Source organism: Octodon degus, unplaced genomic scaffold (genome assembly GCF_000260255.1).
Source record: "Octodon degus isolate 3935 unplaced genomic scaffold, OctDeg1.0 scaffold00026, whole genome shotgun sequence".
NCBI classification, from domain to species: domain Eukaryota; kingdom Metazoa; phylum Chordata; class Mammalia; order Rodentia; family Octodontidae; genus Octodon; species Octodon degus.
This window is the reverse complement of record NW_004524602.1, coordinates 16,596,769-16,618,381: the sequence shown is the minus strand read 5'-3', so window position 1 is coordinate 16,618,381 and position 21,613 is coordinate 16,596,769. Positions and strand designations below refer to the sequence as shown.

The 21,613-nt window shown below is 51.5% G+C and overlaps 2 protein-coding genes across 2 annotated transcripts in view; both read right to left on the bottom strand.

Annotated features, from left to right (window-relative positions):
- Myo1e (myosin IE) overlaps positions 1-21,613 on the bottom strand; it is a 171,974-nt gene that overhangs the window by 59,810 nt on the left and 90,551 nt on the right. The window contains exons 5-7 of the mRNA XM_023712658.1: positions 9,003-9,090; positions 5,274-5,363; positions 2,507-2,638 (exon numbers count right to left, since the gene is read on the bottom strand). Of these exons, the coding sequence (XP_023568426.1) occupies positions 2,507-2,638; positions 5,274-5,363; positions 9,003-9,090 (310 nt within the window). The remainder of the gene's footprint in view (positions 1-2,506; positions 2,639-5,273; positions 5,364-9,002; positions 9,091-21,613) is intronic.
- LOC105741864 (60S ribosomal protein L30-like) lies at positions 16,396-16,833 on the bottom strand. The gene has a single exon (XM_012514172.2). The coding sequence runs from the start codon at positions 16,782-16,784 to the stop codon at positions 16,437-16,439; it is 348 nt and encodes a 115-aa protein (XP_012369626.1). The 5' UTR covers positions 16,785-16,833; the 3' UTR covers positions 16,396-16,436.

Below are 21,613 nucleotides of genomic sequence, written 5' to 3'. Positions count from 1 at the left end.
GAACGTCCACATACTTCACACCATCTCTGCAGCTTTGGCTTCTCATGAGACCTAAGGTGTTCTCCTGTCCGGGGACAGGAGGTGACCTGCGACCGCTCTGCAGAGAAAGCACCATGCTGCTCCCTTTTGCCCAGCTCAGTCGTGGCTTCTCAGGGAGCTGGCTGCTCCCTGCGCCTCGCCATGGGGTGCATGCAACTGCTCTGGGTCCTGCACTCTGGTGCCAGGAAGCCTCCTGGTCTCTGCCTGTCCCCTGACTTTCAGTTTTAGTCTGCCTCCTGCCTCAGGCCTGGACAAGACCCTCCGGAAGGGTTCTGGCCAGCGGTGTGCTGGAAAAGGTTCCCAAGCCAACCCTGGGAGGAAGGAGCTGGTCTGCCGGGGCCCAGGGTGTGAATCCGCCCACCAGGTCTAACCCCAAGAGAACGCTGCCGAGAGGCTAGGAGGGACACACTCGGCCCCTGAAGGACGACTCCAGCACGCCAAGGCCCTGACCCAGCAATATTTAGCGAAACAGGGTCAGTCCTGAGCCCAGCTTCCCCAGTGCCCAGGTCCTCCTCCCTGCCTGGACCCCTGCCCGGACAGGAGGCCACATCTGCACTACTGGGAAGTTCTAGGTCACCCTGGGACATCCCTTGCCTTTCTCCCTTTCGACACAAAACCACTCAGCACCACTCCTTCGTTTCCTTTGTCTGAAGAACGTTCCTTCTGCACACAGTCCCTCTCCCTCGCGTTTTCACTTCTCTCCAGCTCTTCTACGTACAGCCACACTGCTGCCTCCTGCCTCTGCTGGAAGCTCATCTTTGAGCTCTTTGAGCTGCGCCATCTACTTCCTCACGGTTCAGCCACCTGCATTCACCTTCTCCTCTCCCTAGGCGCCAACGTCTAGCTCCAGTGGCTTGCTCTTTGCCAGGGTCCCAGCCACCAGCCACCAGCCACCCTTTGTCCATGAGCCTGGAGTGTCTGGTTCAGTCCTGAGGCTGCCCCGGGCTCTGGGACAGGGCAGGATGCAGAGCTCCCTTCTCACAGGCCATTCCTGCTCTTCATCCTGCACAAGCAGGCGGCCCGCCCCGACCCCGCCCCGGCCCCCAGGCCCAGCCCCAGCCCCCCAGGCCCCGCCCCGGCCCCCAGGCCCCGCCCCGGCCCCGCCTCTTGTCTGTCTTGCAGCTTCCACCATCTCTTTCACGCCAGAGTCTTGCACTGCGGGTCCCTGACCTACAAGTCTAGGACTCCTAGAGGGCACGGAGGGCCCTGCCACCCACGGGATGCTTCTGTCTGGTGTTCTGTAAGTATTATGTGATACACACAGCTTATTTCATTCACTTGTATATCTGCTTTGACTGAAACAACTTAAAGCACTGCAGGATTCGCAGAACCTTTTGGCCTGCGTGCACTTTTCAGCCACCGGCTGTCAACTACAAGAGTGGCCTGGCGCTGTCGCAGAAGTCTGCACAGACTCACGGTGAGCTGCTGCCACACTGCAACTTCTTTTAATCCAGTAGCTTTTGAACTGGAAGCCGAGCCAAGCGGAAACAGTCACCTGACCAACCCTGAAGAAAATTCTAACATGGATCCCTGATAAGAAAATACTCATCAATAAACCTACACATTAAACATCTGAATACGGCTTTTTTTTTTTAAGCATACGTACAATACTTTTCAGACAGAAGGGATGGCTGCTGTAGCCTGGCACATACCTCTGAGGCATCCCGCACACTGTAGCACCCTAAACTCTCCGTGGCTTCCAAGTGGACACTTGCTGGGCTGGTGCTAAAGACCGCAAGCCCACGGTGGCGAGCCACGGCCTGCGAGCCACAGCGGGCTCTGAAAGGCTCGCCAGTGCTGCCCTGAGCTGCGCCTGCCCTCCTCCCTCTGGCTGCCCGTCCATGCCGGCGTGCGCTGTGGTCTGGACCCCGACCACTGTGTGTCATCCACTGCCAGGAGTGCACCCTCCTTAGCACCACTCCTTCCTGAACACCCAGCCCTGGTCTCCCCACGTGAATTCCCACTTGGCAAAGACTCTCTGCTCCTTTTGTTCTGAAGTAATGTCTCAACTACATAACTTGTGGGGGACCAGTTACTCTAATAAGAAGATATTCCCCTCCAGTGTAGGAACCGTCTCATGCTGTCTGCACGGTGACTTGCCCTGGCATGATGGCAAGCCCTCCTTGGCTTGGTAGAGCACAATGCCTAAAACAGCATTTAAAAACACTATGGAGGGGCTAGGGAGATAGCTCGGCTGTCTAAGCACCTGCCTGGCAAGTGCAAGGACCTAGGTTTGATCCCTGGTACTGCATGCTGTGCCGGCCCCGGAATCCTAGGTGCGCTCTGCTGGCTCTGAAACTGGGCATGGTGGCACATGCCTGTAATCGCAGGGCTAGGGAGGTTGAGATAGGAGGAACACTACAAATCTGAGCTGCATAGTGAGACCCTTTACCAATTAATTAATTAAAAATATTAAAAAATATGGAGAAGTAATATCAAGAAGGAAAGAAAAAATATAAAGGAAAACCTGGTAGAAGATGTGGAAACTCCGCTCCCCAGGGTTCCGCATCACCACCCTGGACTTCTCCAGAAGGAAGTTGGAGATCTTTCCACCATCTGGCTCTCCACCTGGGCTGAACTGGATTTCAAAGTATTTTCCCTGCAAGAAAGTTAGGGAGATGTGAGCGGCTGGTAAACAAAAACAACGGGCCCAGCTGCCTTTGAATAGAGCGGAGAATTCAAGGAAGCTCATCAATGAAATACATTTGGAGTTACTCCTGATTCTGGGCCAGACTTCCTCATTTTTTTTTTTCCTATCAAACAATAACCCAAGCTTCCGTGGAGCCCGTGATTTCGTACCGAGACACCCAGTTCCTCCAGCTGCACTAAATAGGCCCAATACGCCCTGTGCTGTTTCTCGGTTGCTCCCTCTGAGAGGAGGCGCTGAGCAGAAGGCGTGAAGCCTGCCACAGAGTTCCCAGGTGCCCCCAGGAGTTCTGGGACTGTATACCCCCGAAGGGGACGCAAATTGCCCTCCAGGAGGACTTGTCTCAAGGTGGTTTTGTTTTGTTTGTTTGGTTTTGTTGCGGTAAGAGTGACTGAACTCAGGACCCTGCGCTCACCAGGCAGGTATTTATTCTACTGAGCTGAGCTAAAGTGGTCAGTTTCTTCTACCCCTGAACAACTAAAATGCTCATCTGAAACAAAAACACTTTCTGGTGAGTCAGGTCACAGCAGCTCCTCGTGGGCCCGGGGCTGGCTTACTGCCACGACTGTGCTGCTGGGAGGAGCAGAGCCCTGGCTCGAGCAGGAAAAGGCACCCAGAGGTGCACCGACGCCCACTGCACTTCCTCCCCAGAACCTGGTCCTTCCTAGGGCTCAGAAACGCAGGCTTTGTCAAGACCCAGGAAGGCGTATGTGAATGATGAAAACCTTGTTGGGGAGGCGTGGGGCCTTGCCAACCCCACCCCCGGGTATGCTGAGCCAGCAACAGAGCCCGGGCGTGATGGCGCACGCCTGTGATCCCCACTGGGGAGGCTAAAGACAGGAGGATCACTACGAGTCCAAGTGAGACCCTGTGCAAAATACATAAATTTTAAAAATGTATAAAGTAAAATAAAAATGGGACGACACTGTAAATATTGTATTATAGCCTTTTCAAAAATCTTACTACTACATTACAGATATCTTAAGTTGTTATTCAACAAGACCCTTGGAGAATTTATACAAAAAGTATGGTTGGGTCAAAGACATTGACCACTTTAAATTTTAATGAAAATACCCAGCACAACACCAGCGGCAGGGTTGACACTGAGCCCTGGGCCTGACCTCAGGAATCCCCACCCTTACTCTCCAAAAACTGTCCAATTGCTCTTCTGGGAAAATGTGTGTCTTTAATCAGTAGCACCTTAGATTATCAGTCTCCTTCAGGTTTGCCCATGACAGACAGAAAATGATATATTGTTAAAAGTCGCATTTCTGTCATTTTATGCCATTAGATGTGACAGAGAGAGAGAGAGAGAGAGAGAGAGAGAGAGAGAGAGAGAGAGAGAGAGAATGCCTGTGTGTACTGTTTTCCTACCTTTCCACTAGTGTTGTATGAAATCTTATAATCAGATAAATAATAAATGCTGGGGTTTTCAGTATTTATAGAAAATTGACTTAAGTATCCTCTAAGGATAAAGAACAATTTATTTGGTAAACTTTCTGCTCTTCAAGGAAGGTACAGAGGCAGGCAGCTGGAGGGTTAAACGTGTAGAGTCTATTTTTACCAGGTAGATTTATAATGACAATTAGGAAAAAGGTCAAGTGGAAAATGAGCCTACATTTTTGCTCTTATTTCACTGCCTAGAAACTTCCAGATAAAACACCCTAGGCACTGAACTGAGAAGTGTGAGCCGAACAAATGAATAAATAATCCCTGCCACCCGGGAACAAGGAGTGTGAGGTGGGTGTGGCCACGGCCACCTGGCTGGGGCTGGCCATCCGCATGCACAGGAGCGGACGCCTTTAGGCCTTTAGGACGGACTCGCTTCCAAAACAAAGAGTGAAAGGTAAAAAGTTTTCCCCTGAAATTCCTATTTTTTACAAACAGCGAGCCCAGCCTCACGGATGGCTTCCTGTGTGCGGTGGTGCCGACACAAGCTGTGGTAGTGGGATGCGAAGGCTAGCGACGCCCCAGCTACTGGCCAAGCACTTGTTTCTCCAGAAGTCTGGCTTCTTCGTCAGGGGACCACTTTCATACTCATCCTCGCCTGTTTTCTAATCCGCATGCCAGGAGGCACGAGGCAGAAAACGGGTGAGACGGCACTCGGAGCACCGCGCTCCCCTGTCCCTTGGGTGGGTCGGTGGGTGGCAAGGTCCTGTGGGCTCGGGTGCTGTCACCTGGGGCAATGAGTGTGCACAAAGGTGGCGCACGGTGCGGGGTCAGGGCTGTCCCAGGGCCCATCTGATGGGCGTCTGGCACCTGTGCTGCCTGCCATGCAGGCTCCGAGGGTCCTGATGGTCACTAGACAGCGCCCACCCTGGGACACGGTGTTGGCCCCTGTCTGTGCCTCTGCTCCTGGGAACAGCCAAGGGCAGAGGGCCCACACTGCCGCCCCTAGCACTCTGTGCCTCACTCAGGGGGCATACTTGTGTGCACCTGGCTCCAAATGACTCAGCAGAGGACAGAGGAAGAGCGGGTCACACTGTGGGAAAATGAGCACTGGCCAGAGGCCCCCCTCCCAACTACTGGGGAGCTGGGCCCAGGTCCTCTGGAGCGCAGAGGCCCGGCAACCCAGGAGCAGACTTACAAATCGGCTGGAGTTGTTGTTGCGGACGGTCTTGGCATTCCCGAAGGCCTCCAGCAGCGGGTTGGACTGCAGGATGATGTCCTTCACATGCTGTGGCAGCAAAGATGGGTCAGAAGGCATGGACACCCCTCCCCAGGGTCCTGCTCCCCACCTGGGAGGGCTACACCCCGCAAGTATCCTGGGGGCCTGGAAGAATTGGTTCTTCACAGCTGCAGACAGGGCTGTGTGACGGGGTCTCCCACGTGCCCTGGCTTGATTTGGGACCCCTGGGCCAGTGTGCCATCAGCAGAGCCAGCCGTGGAGGTGCACACCTGTGACCCCAGCACTCCCAGAGGCTGAGGCAGGAGGATCCCGAGTGTGAGCCTGGCCTGGGCTCCCTAGGGATTCACTGAGATTCAGTCTTGCAATAAAACAAAAAAAAGCTGGGCATTTTAGCCCTATGTGAAGGTCCTAGGTTTGATCCCCAGGACAAAAGAAAACAGAAGTGCCCAGCCTAGGTCTCTACCCTGTACCTCTGTGTGCCTGGGAGCATGGCGGTCACATCAAGGGAAAGGATCTCTTAGCTACTTTTCTATCCTTCCTGAGACCAAACACCCAACCCCCAAAGTTAAAGGGGGAAGGTGCATCCAGCTCATAGTTTGTAGAGGGGTCAGTGCATAACTGGCTGGCTCCAGGGCAGGTTGCTGGGCATAGGGGCGAACCAGAGGGGGCACAGCCCACGGCGGGCAGAAGGCGGCAAAGCAAGCAAGAGGTAAACAAACCTCTTTCTATCCCTCACATGGTGTCCAGGCTACCAGACTCGGGAGGCACCGAGCCAATCGCTGGACCGACTTAGCGATCGTGCACCCATAGTCCCAGCACTGCACCACGAAGCAGCCACAGCTCTAGACCCAGCCACATCCGAAAAAGCCCGACGTATTACGACACGAGGCTTTGGGGGGACATCTGGACAGAAGCCACAGCGAGGAGCAGCACCAAGGGCTGCTCCTGCTGTTCTCCCCGGAGCTGCCACTGTCACTACAGGTCCACAGCATCCCCCGCTGTGCCACAAACAGGAGTTACCATGTGGGAGATCAGTCCGCTCTCCAGCCCCCCAAACAAGGCCAGGGAAGTATAACTGGGTACTTGTCCAACATCAGCGCACCTGAGTCACCTGGGGACGTTGTGCAAATGCAGATGTGGATTTAGGGCCTGAGGTGGGGCCCAAGAATCCTTATTTCTAACCCGTTCCCTTGTGGCGCTGGTTGTACCAACACGGTCTACTCCAGGAGCACAGGGGGACTGCAGAGGGAGCGTTTGGTTTCCAGGCACTGTTATTCTGGTTTTTGGGGGATTTTTTGGTTGTACCAGGGATTGAACTCAAAGACCTTGTGCTTGCCAGGCAGGTGCTTATGCTGCTGAGCTATCTCCCCGGCCCCATTCTGTGCTGGCCCTAAAAGTGTGCAAAGCACACGGCAGCCACAGGCAGCGCACACGCTAGCGCTCGAGGCCGGGTGCTCCTCCCGCAGTGAGTCAGCCTGTGCTCCTAACGATTCACATGCTATGCTCACAGGCTCCAGAAATAACAAGCTATCTGGCGGGCGCTCCTGAGCTACTGACTAATTCGAAGCCAAGAGCTTTGTATGACTGTCCTCAAAGGAAAACAGGAAGAGAAGAGTCGACATTAACTGTGTGCAGTCTGCCTACCAGGCCACAGGCGACAGCAGACGGGGCTGGGGGTGGCACAGACCCACCATGCATGGAGGGGCCGCCCCTCCTCGGGCAAGGGTTGGGTCCGTCCACACGTCACATGGGCTTCCTGCTGCTCTTCTCTGCATAAACCTTGCTCTTCTTTGTCAAATGACTTTTTGGATTCCTCACTAAGATCCTTTGTATCTTTTTTCTACTGGCCAGATGTGCCCAGACTTCCCAAGTGTCTCTTAGGGATTGTCCCCCCACCCCCTCCCGGGAACGGGGGATTGAACTCAGGCCCTTGCACTTGCCAGGGAAGTGCTTATTCTACTGAACCATATCCCCAGCCTCCCAAGTGTCTCTTAGGAAGAGATGCTCTTGTAACCCTTCCCTTTCCTCGTCCTATTATTATTCTTGGCAGTATCTAGGATTGAACTCAGGGCCTTTACACTGACCTACATTAAAGACTTTTAAACATTGTTACATTTGAGACAGGGCTTACTAAACTGTGGAGTTGCTCAGACTGGTCTCAAACTTTTGATTTGAGTGCTTCGGCTTCCTACAGTGCTGGGATGACAAGTGTCCAGCACCACGCTGAGCTTTCTGCTTCTCTAATAAAACTCTCCCATCCACTGGGCCATGACAGAGCGCTATATAATAGCAGACAGATCCAAAACAGAAAGCATCTTAAGATGCCTTTTAAAAAATCTGCAGCTGCCCTTGGTGATAACATTTCTTACTAAATGATTCTGGTTTTAGAGTTGTTCTACCATGGGACATGAGCTGCAGTTAAAACATGTCACCTGCCCTGTGTGCTGTAACGAGCACCATGGCTTTGCCCGGCCCAGGTGTCTGAGCCCTGTCACCATCACCTGGCCCTGCAGAGTGGGAGGCCTTGTCCTGCTCTGGGGATGCTGCTCCTGCTGCCAAATGCTGGTCTGAGACCACGCAGAGGACCCACCCGGCGCCTCGCTTCCAGACCCTGTGGGTCTCTGGTTTGCCAGTCCTGATGCCTCTTGCTGTTTATTTTTGTTTTTCTTTTTTTGAGACAGGGTCTCACTCCGTAGCTCAGGCTGGCCTTGAACTCATTACGCAGCTGAGGCTGGCCTCGAACTCACAGCGATCCTCCTGCATCAGCCTCCCGAGTGCTGGGATTGCAAGTGTGCCCCATCACACACGGCTCTTGACTCCTTTTCTTACCTACCTCTCGTGAATCCTCATTCTCCCGGCTTTCTCCTTTTCTCACGTTTCCTTTCAAGGGTCACCCTTTCTTTTCTCTTTTTTTCCTTTCTCATTTTTTAAATACTGGTATGAATTTCTTCCACTGACAACTAATTCACATGATCTACCACCTAAGTACGTGCAGAGTGACAGAGAGGCCTCGCCGCACGCCCTGCTTCCCACCCTAAGACAGTTGTGGTCACAAGGGACACGCCGCATACAGCCATTCAAGCAAAAACGTCTGCCGTCAATGTCCCAGGCCTTGCTTTTGGTAGGCAACAGCGACCTCGAGATCACTCCTTTCAGCACAGGAGGCCCTCCATGGAGCTGAGTAACGATCCGTCGTATGATAGACAGAAACCTGTTTCACGGCGTGAGCACTTATGTCCAGTCTTTTCCATTACCAAGAAATGCCACAAGCAACTCTGCAAACACCGAATCCTACGTACATTCCAGTATCTCTGAAGGACAAACTAAAAACAACGTGGCGCACAGGCCTGTACGCCTAGCTACTGGGGCGGCGAGGCCAGAGGATGCCTGGGCGACTTAGCACGACTGCAGTCGACTGACCAATAAAATTATCCTGCCAGACGAGGTGGGGCACTTCAGTAATCCTGCTACCCAGCTTGGGAGAGCTTGTTACACACTAAGCTTGTCTATCTCAAAGTACGCTATTCATGTATTTGCAAATTTCCTGTTTCTTGGTCATAGAACTTTTCTGTGGAAGCAAAATTCCACAGAATTTTTAAATAGCAAATGGAAGATAAATGTATGCATAGAGACAGATGCACGGCAAATGGGAATTCTTGTACACTGGGTAACAGCAGGGCAGCTTACCTGGACCTTGGGGCCTCCTCCCGACACCCGTGAGATATAGCTCATGATGTACTTCGCAGCGACGGTCTTCCCAGCACCGCTTTCACCACTGAGGACAGACAGACAGACAGACATGCTGAGCCCAGAAATGTGTCGTGGCTTAAGTCTAGACCTCCCCGCAGCCCTGTGTACCCACAGGTGGGGCTTCTGGGCGGTGATTAGTTTCAGGATGTGCAGTACTGGATTAAGGGTGTGGTGACTGGATTGGTTTAGGGCAGCTCGGGGTGGGGATGGGAAGAGAAGGCCCCCTGGGTGTGAGGGGCGTGCAGCCTGGAAGGAATCGAAAGGGAAAGGGAGACTCACCACATCCTGCCTCTGGCTGCCCTGCGCAGGCTGCTCCCTGCTTGCTGCCCTGCCCTGCCCTGCCCTGCCGCCAGCTGACTGCGGGCTGAAACCTCTACAGACTGAGCTAAGGCAAAACTCTCCTCCCCTAACTTGTGGGTGTCAGGTGTTTCTCTCCAGCAATGAGGAAAGTGCCTAAAACAAGATCCATCACCCTGCTCTTCACCAATCCCCAAAATGAGCAAACAAAACCCGAAGACAGAAATTCGGAGAAAAATGCACAACAGTGGTCGAAAAAAAAGAAACTCAACAGAATGAAGTTGCTTTTAAAAAAAGTACGTAACAGCTACATGGTGCAGTCTTGACAATTACCACTGGGCATGGAATAGGCCCCAGAGCGCTCTAACTGCCCCACAGTGAGGACACTGCGAGGACTATGAAGGAATGCTACAAGGATGAAATCAAGCAGAAATCACAACTGACATCCAGACAGTGAACACGGAGGGGAAAGGGATAGGAAGTGACGCTCAGCAAGATACCCGGTTCACATTCCACATAAAACAAGTTCAGTAGGGGTTTCTTCAATGGGGAAGCGGGTGGCTGGGTGTGGAGGTTTGTGTCTGTAATCCCAGCGTGGGGGGTGGGGGGGCTGAGGCAAGAGGCTCATAAGGATCTGAGTTTGGGTCCAACTTGGGTAACTCAGTAACTCACCAAGACCCTGTCTCAAAATAAAGATTAAAACGATGCTGAGCGTGGGCTCGGTAGCAGAGCACTTGCCCAACGCACAGAAGGCCCTGGTTTGATTCCCAGAACTGCACAAAAGAAGCAATCTAAAGCACATGTGGAGAAAACCAAACAAAAAACCTGGACTACAGTAACAAACATGAGCAGACACCCTGGCCGAGGCAAGAACATCACGAGAGATTTGCTTCGGTTCACTGTTTTCCAAACTTTTTGTGATGATGTATTTTTTTAAATAACAAAAGAAAAAAATGATACGGGAGGCACTCTAAGGCTTCCCACTGTGTGTCCCTGACTGAGGCCAACTTCCTGATTTTAGAGGTTCTAAAATTGAAGGATGAGGCAGCATTAATCACATCCTGGGCGGCCAGGCTGCCTTCCGCTGCATCTGAGCTGCGCAGGGACAGCCCTCTGTCCACAGTCTGCCCTCACAAATACCTGTTCCTTCCTTCAAAATCCCCCTGTATCAATGCTGACCTCAATCCCTAACCAGCTTAACTCTGCCAGATTTCTCATCTTTCTCTTGGAAGCCTTTGAGTTACCAGGACAGAATCAACCAGATTAAAAGAACACGCATCGTAGGGACTGAGCCTGAAAGAGACAGGCTGCTACTCCTCGTTCTTATCTGCTTGCTCTTGGTGACCACGGACTTGGGGTGCAGCGCGGACGCTCCCCTATGAGCATCAGCCTTGCTAACCTTCAGCAATCGCTGAAATACTGGAGGAAAGCAGATAGGTCTGCTTAAGGTACGACCAAGCAGAGCAGCCCACTCTCCTAAGAGAAACTGAAATCAACAGTGAGATAATTTGGTATTTCAAACCAAAACAAAAGAAAAGGAGCTTGTCAAAACACAGAATGTCACTGGATTTTCTCAAACTAATATACGGTAAACTGTCCCCTAGAGATTACGAGGCGGACAGAGGGAACCATGCCTCCTGACTCCATCTACGCAGTTCACTCTAGCCGCAGCTCCCGGCTCCCGGGGTCACATGGAGAGAAAGTCACACTGAAGTCTCTGAAGACATCACGGCAGCAGAAAGCCAGCTCATCGGGATGAAGCGGCATCCTACCCACACACAGACCTGACAGGCGCAAGCACGCTCGGCCAGTCAAGCACACGAGGAATTCTCTTTTCAAATGGTCAAGGTAATAAAGTGACTTACACACCAGACCGGAAGTCAGAGCATACCCTTGGAAGCTCAAGTTCTGTCCACAACGAAACTCCATTTTATGTTTTGTGCCATTGTAAACCTTTAGAAATATTGGACAATCTAAGGTCGTAATGGCACAAGGACCCAACGTACTAGTACACAGACTTCTGAAATGACCAGAAAAGGTCATGCAGCAAAACAAAGACACGGCACAGAAGGTCAAGCGACAAGGTCTCTATAACACCTCTGTGATTATGGAAACTGTAGGGAAAGGAGCTGAATGGAACAGGACAAAATGTGCCTAACTTGTTAGGGGGCCAGGAAGCGGGTGATTCACTTTTCTTTTGGTGTGACTTCTTTTAAAGTCCTTACTATATTTTGAGATTTCAATTAGCCATGTAATTTAGGTTTTTTGTCGTTTTTGTTTTTGAGGCTGGCTCAGCCTGCCCCGGTGGAGGGGCTGGCACAGCATGTGGTGCCAGGGATCAAACCCTGGTCCCTGCGCTTGCCTAAGCAGGCGCTTTAGACCACTGAGTTATCTCCCTGGCCCACATTTTAGATTTTTAAAGAGCTTTTCTAAAGGAAAGTGACCACATTACATCAATAATCAACAATCATCATTTCCATTAGGTTATTTCAACACTTTATATGCTTTCTGTAAACATATTTCCTATAAATTTATATTTCATATTTAGAATCCTTCTGAACAAGCTCTGAGACAAACGAGAGAACAAATCCTGCTAGAATTATGAAACACAAGAGCAGCTACCCACCTGTCTCTCTTAAACAGTATGACCCATCGTGAAATATTCTCTCTTGTTGAAGTAAAGAAAAGCGTAGCAATGGAAACTCTTTTCACATACTAAAATAAGTATGCCAGCACCCAACAGGACATCTATATTCTCAGTAACTGTGTTCTTTTTCAGACTTAAAATAATTAGTTCTGGCTAAACACTACTCTGAATTTGTATTTCCTGGTATGAATTCACATACATTCTATAAGTCTTTATTGATCACAGCTGGTAATTTGGTCCAAATACGTTTCTGCAGGGGAAAATTACCTGAAGCCTGCAGCAGATGCAGCCATAATTATGCTGGCCTACTAGGGACTGGGAAATAATCGGAGTGAAATACAGATTCAAAGACCATGCAGGTGTCAAACCAACCACGCAGCGCTGCCTCTGGGTCTCGGGCAGTCAGAGCATCCAGCCCGCTTATCCTTACAGTCAGCCTTTGCTAATCTGACAGCACTCGCCTGACATGTGCATGGGGGAAAGGGTGGCAAGGAAAAGCCCTGGAAACGGGGGAAAGGCCCCAGTGGCGCTGACCTCACGGCCGCCGGCTCCGCAGCATATCTGAATAATGCCCACGTTTAGGACCTTCTCCAATCTTATGAACCTAGTCCCAGGAGCCGTTTCTAGAACAGACTTTTAACTCTGCAGTTTGTATATAGCTGGCTAGACACCACTCCAGCAACTCAAAATCAAAGTCAAGACAGATTTCACAGGAAATATCAGCTCAAGTAGGAAATAATGTAACATTTGCAAATGTGCTCGCTACAGAAATGGAAGCACGTGTTCAAAATTCAAAGAACTGGGAAAATGTTAGGAGTTTCTTACAGTGGAATCTTAATAACGGGACTCAAGGGATATAACTTTTTCTGAGTCCGAAGCTACTGAGCCTCACTAAGTACCCAGAGTGCCTCCAATTCCCCACAACTTATGCTAGTGCACAAGGACATGCACCCGCCTTCCTGCCGTCGCCACCCCAGAGGACCCACCGCACTCGGGCATGCACACGGGAGCACGCAGCCGCGTCCCCTCTCCCTTCGTGGCTTTGGGCCATTTCTCCCACCGCTGCACTCCCGCGGCTGCGGTCTCCTCGAGCCCCCAGGAGTTGGTGTCATGGAAACGTGGCTTTCCCAGCTTCACACTTTTTTCTCCTGTCCCTTCTTCTGCGGCCTGGTCCCGACAAGCAGCTGGGGGCTGCAGAGCCCCCGCTAGGCGGGGGTCCGGGCAGCTCTGGAGGCTCGGTGCCGGGAGGCTGGGCGCGGGCCCGGCGCGGGGCTCAGGATGGACCACACTTGGCCGAGTGAGTCCTGGCTTGCCCGGGGCTTAGCCGTCTGTGCGGCGCTGCTGGGTGGCGAGCCGAGCCCTGGCGCGCTCTCTTCCGCTGCTGTCCTCAGCGAGCCTCCGCGATGGCGTGCAGGACGGGCGCAGGGAGAGGGAGTGGGGGGTCGGGCGTCGGGCCACAGCGGCAGGCGCAGTCCCCAGGACGGCCTCCCGGGAAGGCTACTCCGCTGCAGAGGAGGATACATATTAAAAACCCTCCTTGGGCCAGGACAGCCAGTGAAAATCCACAGCGCTTCCAGAAGTAACTCCGAGGAGGGCCGGGCTCATCAAACTCGCATCGTGGCCTGGGACGTCAGAGGGACACACTCATTTAGGCGGACTTGTGCCAGTAGTCGTCGTGTCTGAGCTCACACACAGTCGGAACAAGTAACAGCCCGAATCGATGCATCGCACGGCAGATCATTCCGCGAGAATGAGGAACCACGTCCCAGAAAGTGTGGCAGCCCGTGCAGACGACAGGCTCTCTGGCTGCCGCGGAGGGCCCGGGGCTGGCGTGGGACATAGCAGATGCCCCCCAGGGGCTGTCTGCTGAGGCCCTGGGCTGAGGAGAGGGGTGGCCCACTCCTGGAGCGAGGGTTTACCCTAAATAATATACACAACCATGGAGCAAGTACAGCAAGCACCACGCAGAAAAGCTGAAACTACTGAGCAACAGATACAGATTTACTCTTGAACACATTGAGAAAATTGCGGCAAGTGCCTGCTTAGGCAATTGCAGGCACCACCCGCGGAGCCAGCCCCACCCCCAGGCATGCTGAGCCTGCCACCGAGACTGGGTGTGGTGGCAACGCCTGTAATCCCAGTGCTTGGGAGGCTGAAAACAGGAGGCTCACTACAAGTCCAACCTACATTGAGAGACCCTCTAGCAAATATATGTATTAAAAAAAGGTGACAACACAAAGAGCTGTTATTCCTTCCTGACCCTAGACAAATACCCAGCTAACTGGTGTTCTTATCAGACAGAAATCCTTTCCAATCTACCTGGAAAATGGCCCACAGCAGCGCTTCCTTTTGCCTGGCCTGATCCAGCAGGGGAAGCCCCATACTCAATCTGACGGCCAAGTTCATCTCAGCTCAGCTACTTACTACTGCTGGGAAACTCTTTCCAGGGTCACCAGTGGATATTTTACATCTCTGCAACAGCTTAAACATTCTTCCTTTTTTTACTTTTATTTATTTATTTTTTTGCCTGTTTGAGACATAGGGTTTCACTATGCAGTTCAGGTTGGCCTTGAACTCACTTTTAACTGGTCTCAAACTTGCATCAATGCTTCCTGCCTCAGCCTCCTGAGGCTGGGATTGTCGGCATGGGCCACCATGCCCGGCATGATGCTAGGTTTCTGCACGCCCTCACAATCCCGTCCCTTCCTACTCGTCTTGGTGAACAGCTTTCGTGGTCCTGCTCAGAGTGAGACACGACCCAGATCAACAGCTTTCTCTGCAGTCACTAGCTCTCCCTTCACCCAAAGCCGGCCACAGGGCAGATGAACGCCTGCTCTTTGCTTCTCCGCAAGACACGGAGGCCAGTAAGGCTGGGGCTCTGGCCAGGTCGTGCGTTATGTCAAGGTCTGTCCTCCAACTGCAGGCATCACCGCGGCCTCCACTGCTTCCCTGCATGCAGAGACGGGGCCGGCAGTACCCAAGGCTTCGGTTTCAAGATGCACCTGTTGGGGGAGGTTCTTCTCCTGGGCTGTTGTGTGGGCTGCTTAGCTGCACTCGGGCCCCTGTGCTCTGCTCCATGAACATCCTCACTAGTGCACGGAAGACCTGAGATGCAGAGCAGCAGCATTTACCAGGAGGGCGCGGAGACGGTTTGTCCAGTGCAAAGCCACACAGGGCTAAGTTCCAGCAGGCTATGCAACCTGCAGCCTTTTTTTTTTTTTTTTTTTTTTTTTTAAAGTTATAACAAATATAGAGAATTGGGGCTAGGGATGCAGCTCAGCAGCACAGTGCCTGCCTGGTAAGCGTAAGGGCCTGGGTTTGATTACTGATACAGAAGAGAGAGCGAGAAAAAAAGAAAGAACAGATGAAGTTTTACTACTTAGACACATTGACTACGTAGCGCAATCCAGCCCTCCTCACTCCGCACAGCCCTGGCCAGCTAGAAGGTGGACAGGCCAACGGGGTCTGTGCCGTTTACAAGTTTTGGAATCATGGAATCCTCTTAGGCTTCATTTTCTAGATGAATCTTGGAGCTGCAAAGGTGCCGATGACCAGCACTTCTAGCCTGGAAGGATGTAAGCACAGATGTGTGTGCCGGGAGTGTGAGCTGCCTCGCTAACGGTGCTCAAGACGGGGGCCCTGAATCAGGACTTTAAGAGCTGGAAGCCCTGATTCAGTAACTTGAGGTGCTGCAAAAATACTGGTACTTGGAGCTCATCACAAAGGAGCTAGAGCAGGATCTCTGGAGGTGGAGCCCGGGAACCTAGGCAGCCACTGAGCTAGGGGGCATTTCAGAAACTGGCTGAAGTAGGGCTGGAAGTAGGGCCTTACTGGCCTCCGTGTCTTGCGGAGAAGTGAAGCCAGCAGGCTGGCTAAGCAGACTAAGTGTCTGCTTAGGGCTCAATCCCAGGACCCTGTGCCAGGCTGGCCCCGCCCTTGGGCGCCTAGAGTCTGCTGCCGAGTCCGGGCGTGGTGGCGCATGCCTGCAATCCCAGCTCTGGGAAGGCTGAAAACGGGGATCAAAAAGCTACAACTCTTGTTGCACAGGTCCTGCTTTACCTTGGTCTTAACCATCCAGTAGAAAAGTATGAAGACGAAATATAGGAAGTAAAGCCATGCTGTTAAGTTGAGCTGTGGGGGACTCAGGTCAATAATTTCTGACATTGCCAGTTAAACAGAAGACCCAATGCTATTATGGGCTACTGGACTCTTTTAGAATATTTTGCTGAGTTTACACACCTATAATATTCAATAACGGAACTTAGAAAAAATGGGATATAACTATGAATGTCCATTTTGTATCTGTGTATTCAAAGTGGTTGGGATAGATATATAGTTGCATTCTCTTAATGAATAGAATGATTTTTTCTTTTTTTTTTTTTTAAACAAGCTATGGCAGGTTTTATTCATGAAAAATTCTGCTTGGTTTATTTTTCACCGGTCTGTTCTGGCATGCTTCTAATGATACCAGAATCACCTGGATCAATGATTGCCAGTGTGCACACTCTGTAGTATTTTCCACACGCTGTGCCCAGTTCAGTATTATTGCCGCTGTGGTGGTGGACACCAGTTTTGGCCAACATGGCCCAGTGCTCTATTTCAGATTTCCTCAAGGCTGGGCAGTTGTTGGCAAGGATGACCAATTTCGCTTTGCCCTGTCTGATCATCTTCGGTGTCTGCTTGTACCCCAGCACGTATTTTCCACTTTTCATAACAAGTTGGAGCCTAGAGTTGATGGACTCCAGAGATTTTTTCGTCTTTTTTGCAGCCACCATCTTCCTGTTTTAGGTGCGGACGGCCCTCAACCAGGAGCAGCCGCCAAGATGGCCGGGGAACCAGGAAGGCTAGAATGATTTTTTCTAATGGTGTTTGTAAGTAGGATCACAAGTCTGCATCTTGTACAGCAATTAACCACTAAGAAGAATATATGCAGTGTATTACTTGTTGAAATTGTACTCTCGATTTGATTTGAAACTGTCTCATTGCTATATGTTTATCAATAAAACTTTGAAAAGAAAAAAAATAAATAAAATAAAATAAACTTACTAATAAAAAACAAACAAACAAACAAACAAAAAAAACCAGGGGTATCACTGAGTCCAAGCTGCATAGTGGAAACCTGTACCAAATACATAAAATAAAAAAAGAAAAGGAAAAAGAAAAAGAAAGAAAGAGGGGCCCGGGAGATGGCTCAGTGGAATAAGCGCTTCCCTGGCAAGCTCAAGTACCTGAGTTCAATCCCCGGTTCCACCAAAGAAAGAAAGAAACTGGCTGAAGCAATTAGCATCCCTGAAAGGGATACCAGCAGACACAGTGCTTGGGTGGGTCAGCAGCCACGGAGCCAGGGCGGGGTGGGGGAAGCTGAGAGGCACCCAGGGCCAAGTCCCGGGACTCAGTCCTACTGAGGGCGGCCTCACGCGCAGGTGCAGAAGCTCAGGAGCATGCCCAGGGCAGGTCCTCGGGACCCAGCAGGGAGAGCGAGGCGGAGCTGGGGGCTCCTCCCTGTGGAGCAGGCTGATGAGGCTGCCCCCTCAGGCAGCACTGAGAGTCGTGACCTGAGGACTTCAGCCAGCGCCACAGCCGCTTCACTGAACTGAAGCCTCCACCGGCTCGGCAAGATCAGCTGATCCTCTCCTGGCTGGCAGAACGGACACAGCGGGCGTAGCTGGCCGCTGGTGAGGTTCTCCCGGCGGGGTAACAAACTCTGGTCTGTTTCACATTCATGTGTGAGCCTGCTCGGTGGGCAGCGCCCTGGGGCTGCAGGAGACCTCGCTGTTTTGACAGTGCACACTGGGAGAGCTCAAAGGCCGGGGCTTGAAAGGAGCCCCGCGGCTGAGCAGACCGCTGCATTTCGTTCTCATTAAGAGCAGCTTGTTGCCCTCATTTCTAGCCAGAAATAGTTCCAGGCCGTCCTGTCACTGGCCGCTGCTGAGAAGCCCAAGCAGATCCTGAGGATACAGCAGCATGTGTCTATGTCCCAGCTGCGGCCACACCACACGCAGACAGTTGCAGCGGGGGCGAAGGCCTGGAGGACACTGTGGATAGCAGGTCCTTTACTCGTCTCCTGCACAGGTGCTACTAAAATTCCTAGTCCTCCCAAGCCTGCCAGAGCCCCTTAGCAAAGCAGCAGGCGTCTCTTCTGGTGCACAGAAAATGAGTTTTGTGGCCCGTTTACACACACATTTGGGGGCATCGATTAACTCAGCCCCTGCTGCCCAAGCCCCTGCTCATTTGCGTCAGGGGCCACAGACCCCGCACACTTCTGCCTTCGCGTCCCAGGCATGCCTTGGAACCAAGGATCCAAAAGCCAGAAATCTCAGAGGCCATCTAGCCAACCAGTTTCCTCCTGGGGTAAGAAATGAGGCCCAGGGAGGCTGCCCAGGGCCAGAGGCGGGGGGCCCACCCGACATCCTGGGACCGCAAGGTTAGTTTCTCAAAGCGGAGAACCCCAGCTCCGAGCACTGGAGAAAGGAGCCGGGAGAGGTGGCGCTCTTGGCCTCTGGACATGGGCTCTAGGCCCCGCGGTGTCCTGCCTGTAGGTGCTGTGGGCGCCTGGTAGCAGCGCGGCTCATGATGGAGACTGCGCACACCACAGAAGTCCTCGTCTCCAGAGGAAGTGGAGACCAGCGCCATTCCTGGGCCTTCAGGAAGAGCCAGAAATCAAAGCTTAGGCATCCTGGCAATATGTGATCGAGCCCAGGAAACCACCCAGAGACCCAGGTGACTCCGCAAGGTGGGATCACAGGACGCCTGTCGGGTCCCCCAGGCCCGTGCTGTGTCTGCCAGGTTCTGCTTTGTGCCCGTTGATATGAGGACGTCACGGTCATAAATGGAGGACACTTCTGTGTTCTGGTGCTGCCATGACTTATGGGGCCCTGGCGCTGGGCCACGTGGCTCCCTGGTCTACATCACCTACATTAGGGTGCAGCCACCCTAACAGAGCAGGTCCTCAGGAGCAAGTCCCTGAGGTCCTCGCCACCTGAAGAGCAGGAGAGGGACAGGCTGGGAAACTCCCATGTGGTACCAACACGCCTCCAGGCCTCGCCTGCAATGGTGCCTTGCTGTCACACCAAACACGCATGACACAGAGGCCGCCCTTCCAGAGAGGCCCCCACACGCCCGATCTTCATCTCCCCTAAGGTTTAGATTCAGCTTCTGGTTTACAGAAGAGTCTGCTGAAGGAGCAGACAAAGGACCAGATGGAAAGCCTCCCACAAGTCTGACAACAGCTACAGGACAGCGAACTTGGTCTCCTCAGAACTCTGCGTCAGTCGAGCGTGGGGGCGCCTGCCTCTATCTCAGCACCAAGCAAGGCTGAGGCGGGAAGGCTGTGAACGTGGATCCCACCTGGGCGACTTAGCAAGATCTGTCTCAAGATGAACAGGACAAGCTGGGGTGTGGAGCGCCACGGTAGAGCGTCCTGCAGTCTGATCCCCAGTTCTAGGGGAACGGAGGAAAAACACCAATGTGGGGGTGGGGATGGGGAGGCCAGAGTGGAGCTCAGTGGCGGTGCACACCCTGGTATGCAGGAGGGCTAAAATATGGTGGTATGATAGGAACTGAGGCAAGATAAAAATACATTTACGATTCATAAGCAAATGGGCCCCATTTGCCTTGATTTGCATAAAGCAGCAAAAAGGAACACATTTGAGACAACTAGAGAAATCCAAACAAAGGCTGCTAGGTCTGAGATGACACTGAGGAACTGCTGTTCTCAGTTGTGAGTGGCCCCGGGCTAGGGAGAAAGCGCTTTCTTTCTTCAGAGATCTACATGGAAATATCGAAGGGCACAGTGTGGCATGGTCTCCTTGTACCTCGCCACCCCTGAGCGCTGCATTCACCTTGAAACAAGCCAGGGTTCCTGCTGTACGGTTTTCATTTTGGAACCATTGTAAATGGTGCACAATTAGAAAGTGAAGTTATTAGGGGCCGGAGAGATGGCTCAGAGGATAAGCGCTTCCTGGCAAGTGCAAGGGCCTGAGTTCAATCCCCAGTTCCAAAAAAAAAAAAAAAAAAGAAAGAAAGTGAAGTTATGTGATTCTTATGTATACCTAAAATGTACCAATAAGTCTAATGGAAAAAAATAAAATGAAATAAAATTTAAACATTTCAAATGACTACAATCAAAAGTGGAGTAAGGGGCCAGGGAGATGGCTCAGTAGAAGAAGCGCTTCCCTGGCAAGTGCAAGGGCCTGAGTTCAATTCCCGGTTCCGCAAAAAAAAAATAAATAAATAAATAAATAAATAAATAAATAAATAAATAAATAAATTTTTTAAAAAGTGGAGTAAGGGTCAGGGATATAGTTCAGTGGCATAAGTGCATGCCTGGTAAGCACAAGGTCCTGAGTTCAATCCCCAAGACTTTCTTTCTTTACAGGTTTCGGTGGTGACGGGATGGAGCTCACGATCTCACACGTGCTTGGCGACGGCTCTGCCCTGGGTGGCAGCCTCAGTCCACACTCAGAGCGTCTTAGGTAAGAACATTATGGGAGACACGAGGACAGGTGCACGTGTAGAGGGTGTAATATGCAGACAAAGGCCTCTCATGGCCAGGGATGAGACCCCCCGCACCTCTAAAGGGTAGCTGCAACACATGGAGATAAAGTATGTAAAAGCACAGTGTGAATGATACTGAAAACTCAATACCTTGGGAGGCTCCCGGGGCAAAACTTGCTAATAGCTTTTCATCTGGATTTTCCATAAAGATATATAGATATAGATATAGATATGGTTTTTTTTTTCTTTGTGGTACCGGGGATTGAACTCAGGATCTTGTGCTTGCCAGGGATGCACTTATTCTACTGAGTCATCTCCCCAGCCCCTTAAAGCTGTATTTTAAGTTGATGGAATAACCTAATTTCAACTAACACATGAGAAGAAATAGAAATAAAAGACAACCATTTTTTTCTTCTCTCTTCTTTTTGGTCTGTCTTTTTTGAGACAGGTCTTATGATGTAGTTCAGACTGCCCTGGAACTCACTAGAAGGCCCAGGCTGACTCTGAACACACGGCTGTCCTCTTGCCTTGGTCTCTGAAGAGTGCTGGGGTTGCAGGTGTACCACCATACCTGGCTGAGAAGGACTACTTTTTCAGTCCCTACTTAAGGAAGGACAGTGAAATGGGTATTTATCATGGACGAGTCCACGGACAATCTGAACATCACAGAGAGACCCTCCAGGAACCCAACTCGTCACACAGCATCACTGATGAAGTATCACTGCCCAAAAGTGGGGATGAACCTGACCGAGCTTTTAGATTTAACTAATGATTAACAGAAAAATACAGACCACAGTGGGCTAGTTAAGCATCGCCACCAGGTGCCATCAGGCCCAGACAGTCGAAGAGCCTGGAGGATCATTCCTCACCAAGTGAATGGCCAGAAAGCAAAGACACCAAAGGACAACAGTTAATGACTGAACAACCGGGTGCAACTGTGGACCCAGGATGGACCCAACAGTTTTTAAAAAGCTATGAAAAAGAATTTATGCAGCCATCACTAAATTGCAATGTTAATAATTAGATGAATAATAAAAGAATTCTTTCTTTAGTGGCAGTTTCAGGGATCAAAGCCAGGGCCTCGCACATACTAACCATGTACTCTACC

Excerpts from the sequence above, each read along its gene's own strand:
- LOC105741864 (XM_012514172.2), bottom strand. The coding sequence starts at position 16,784 with ATGGTGGCTGCAAAAAAGACGAAAAAATCTCTGGAGTCCATCAACTCT.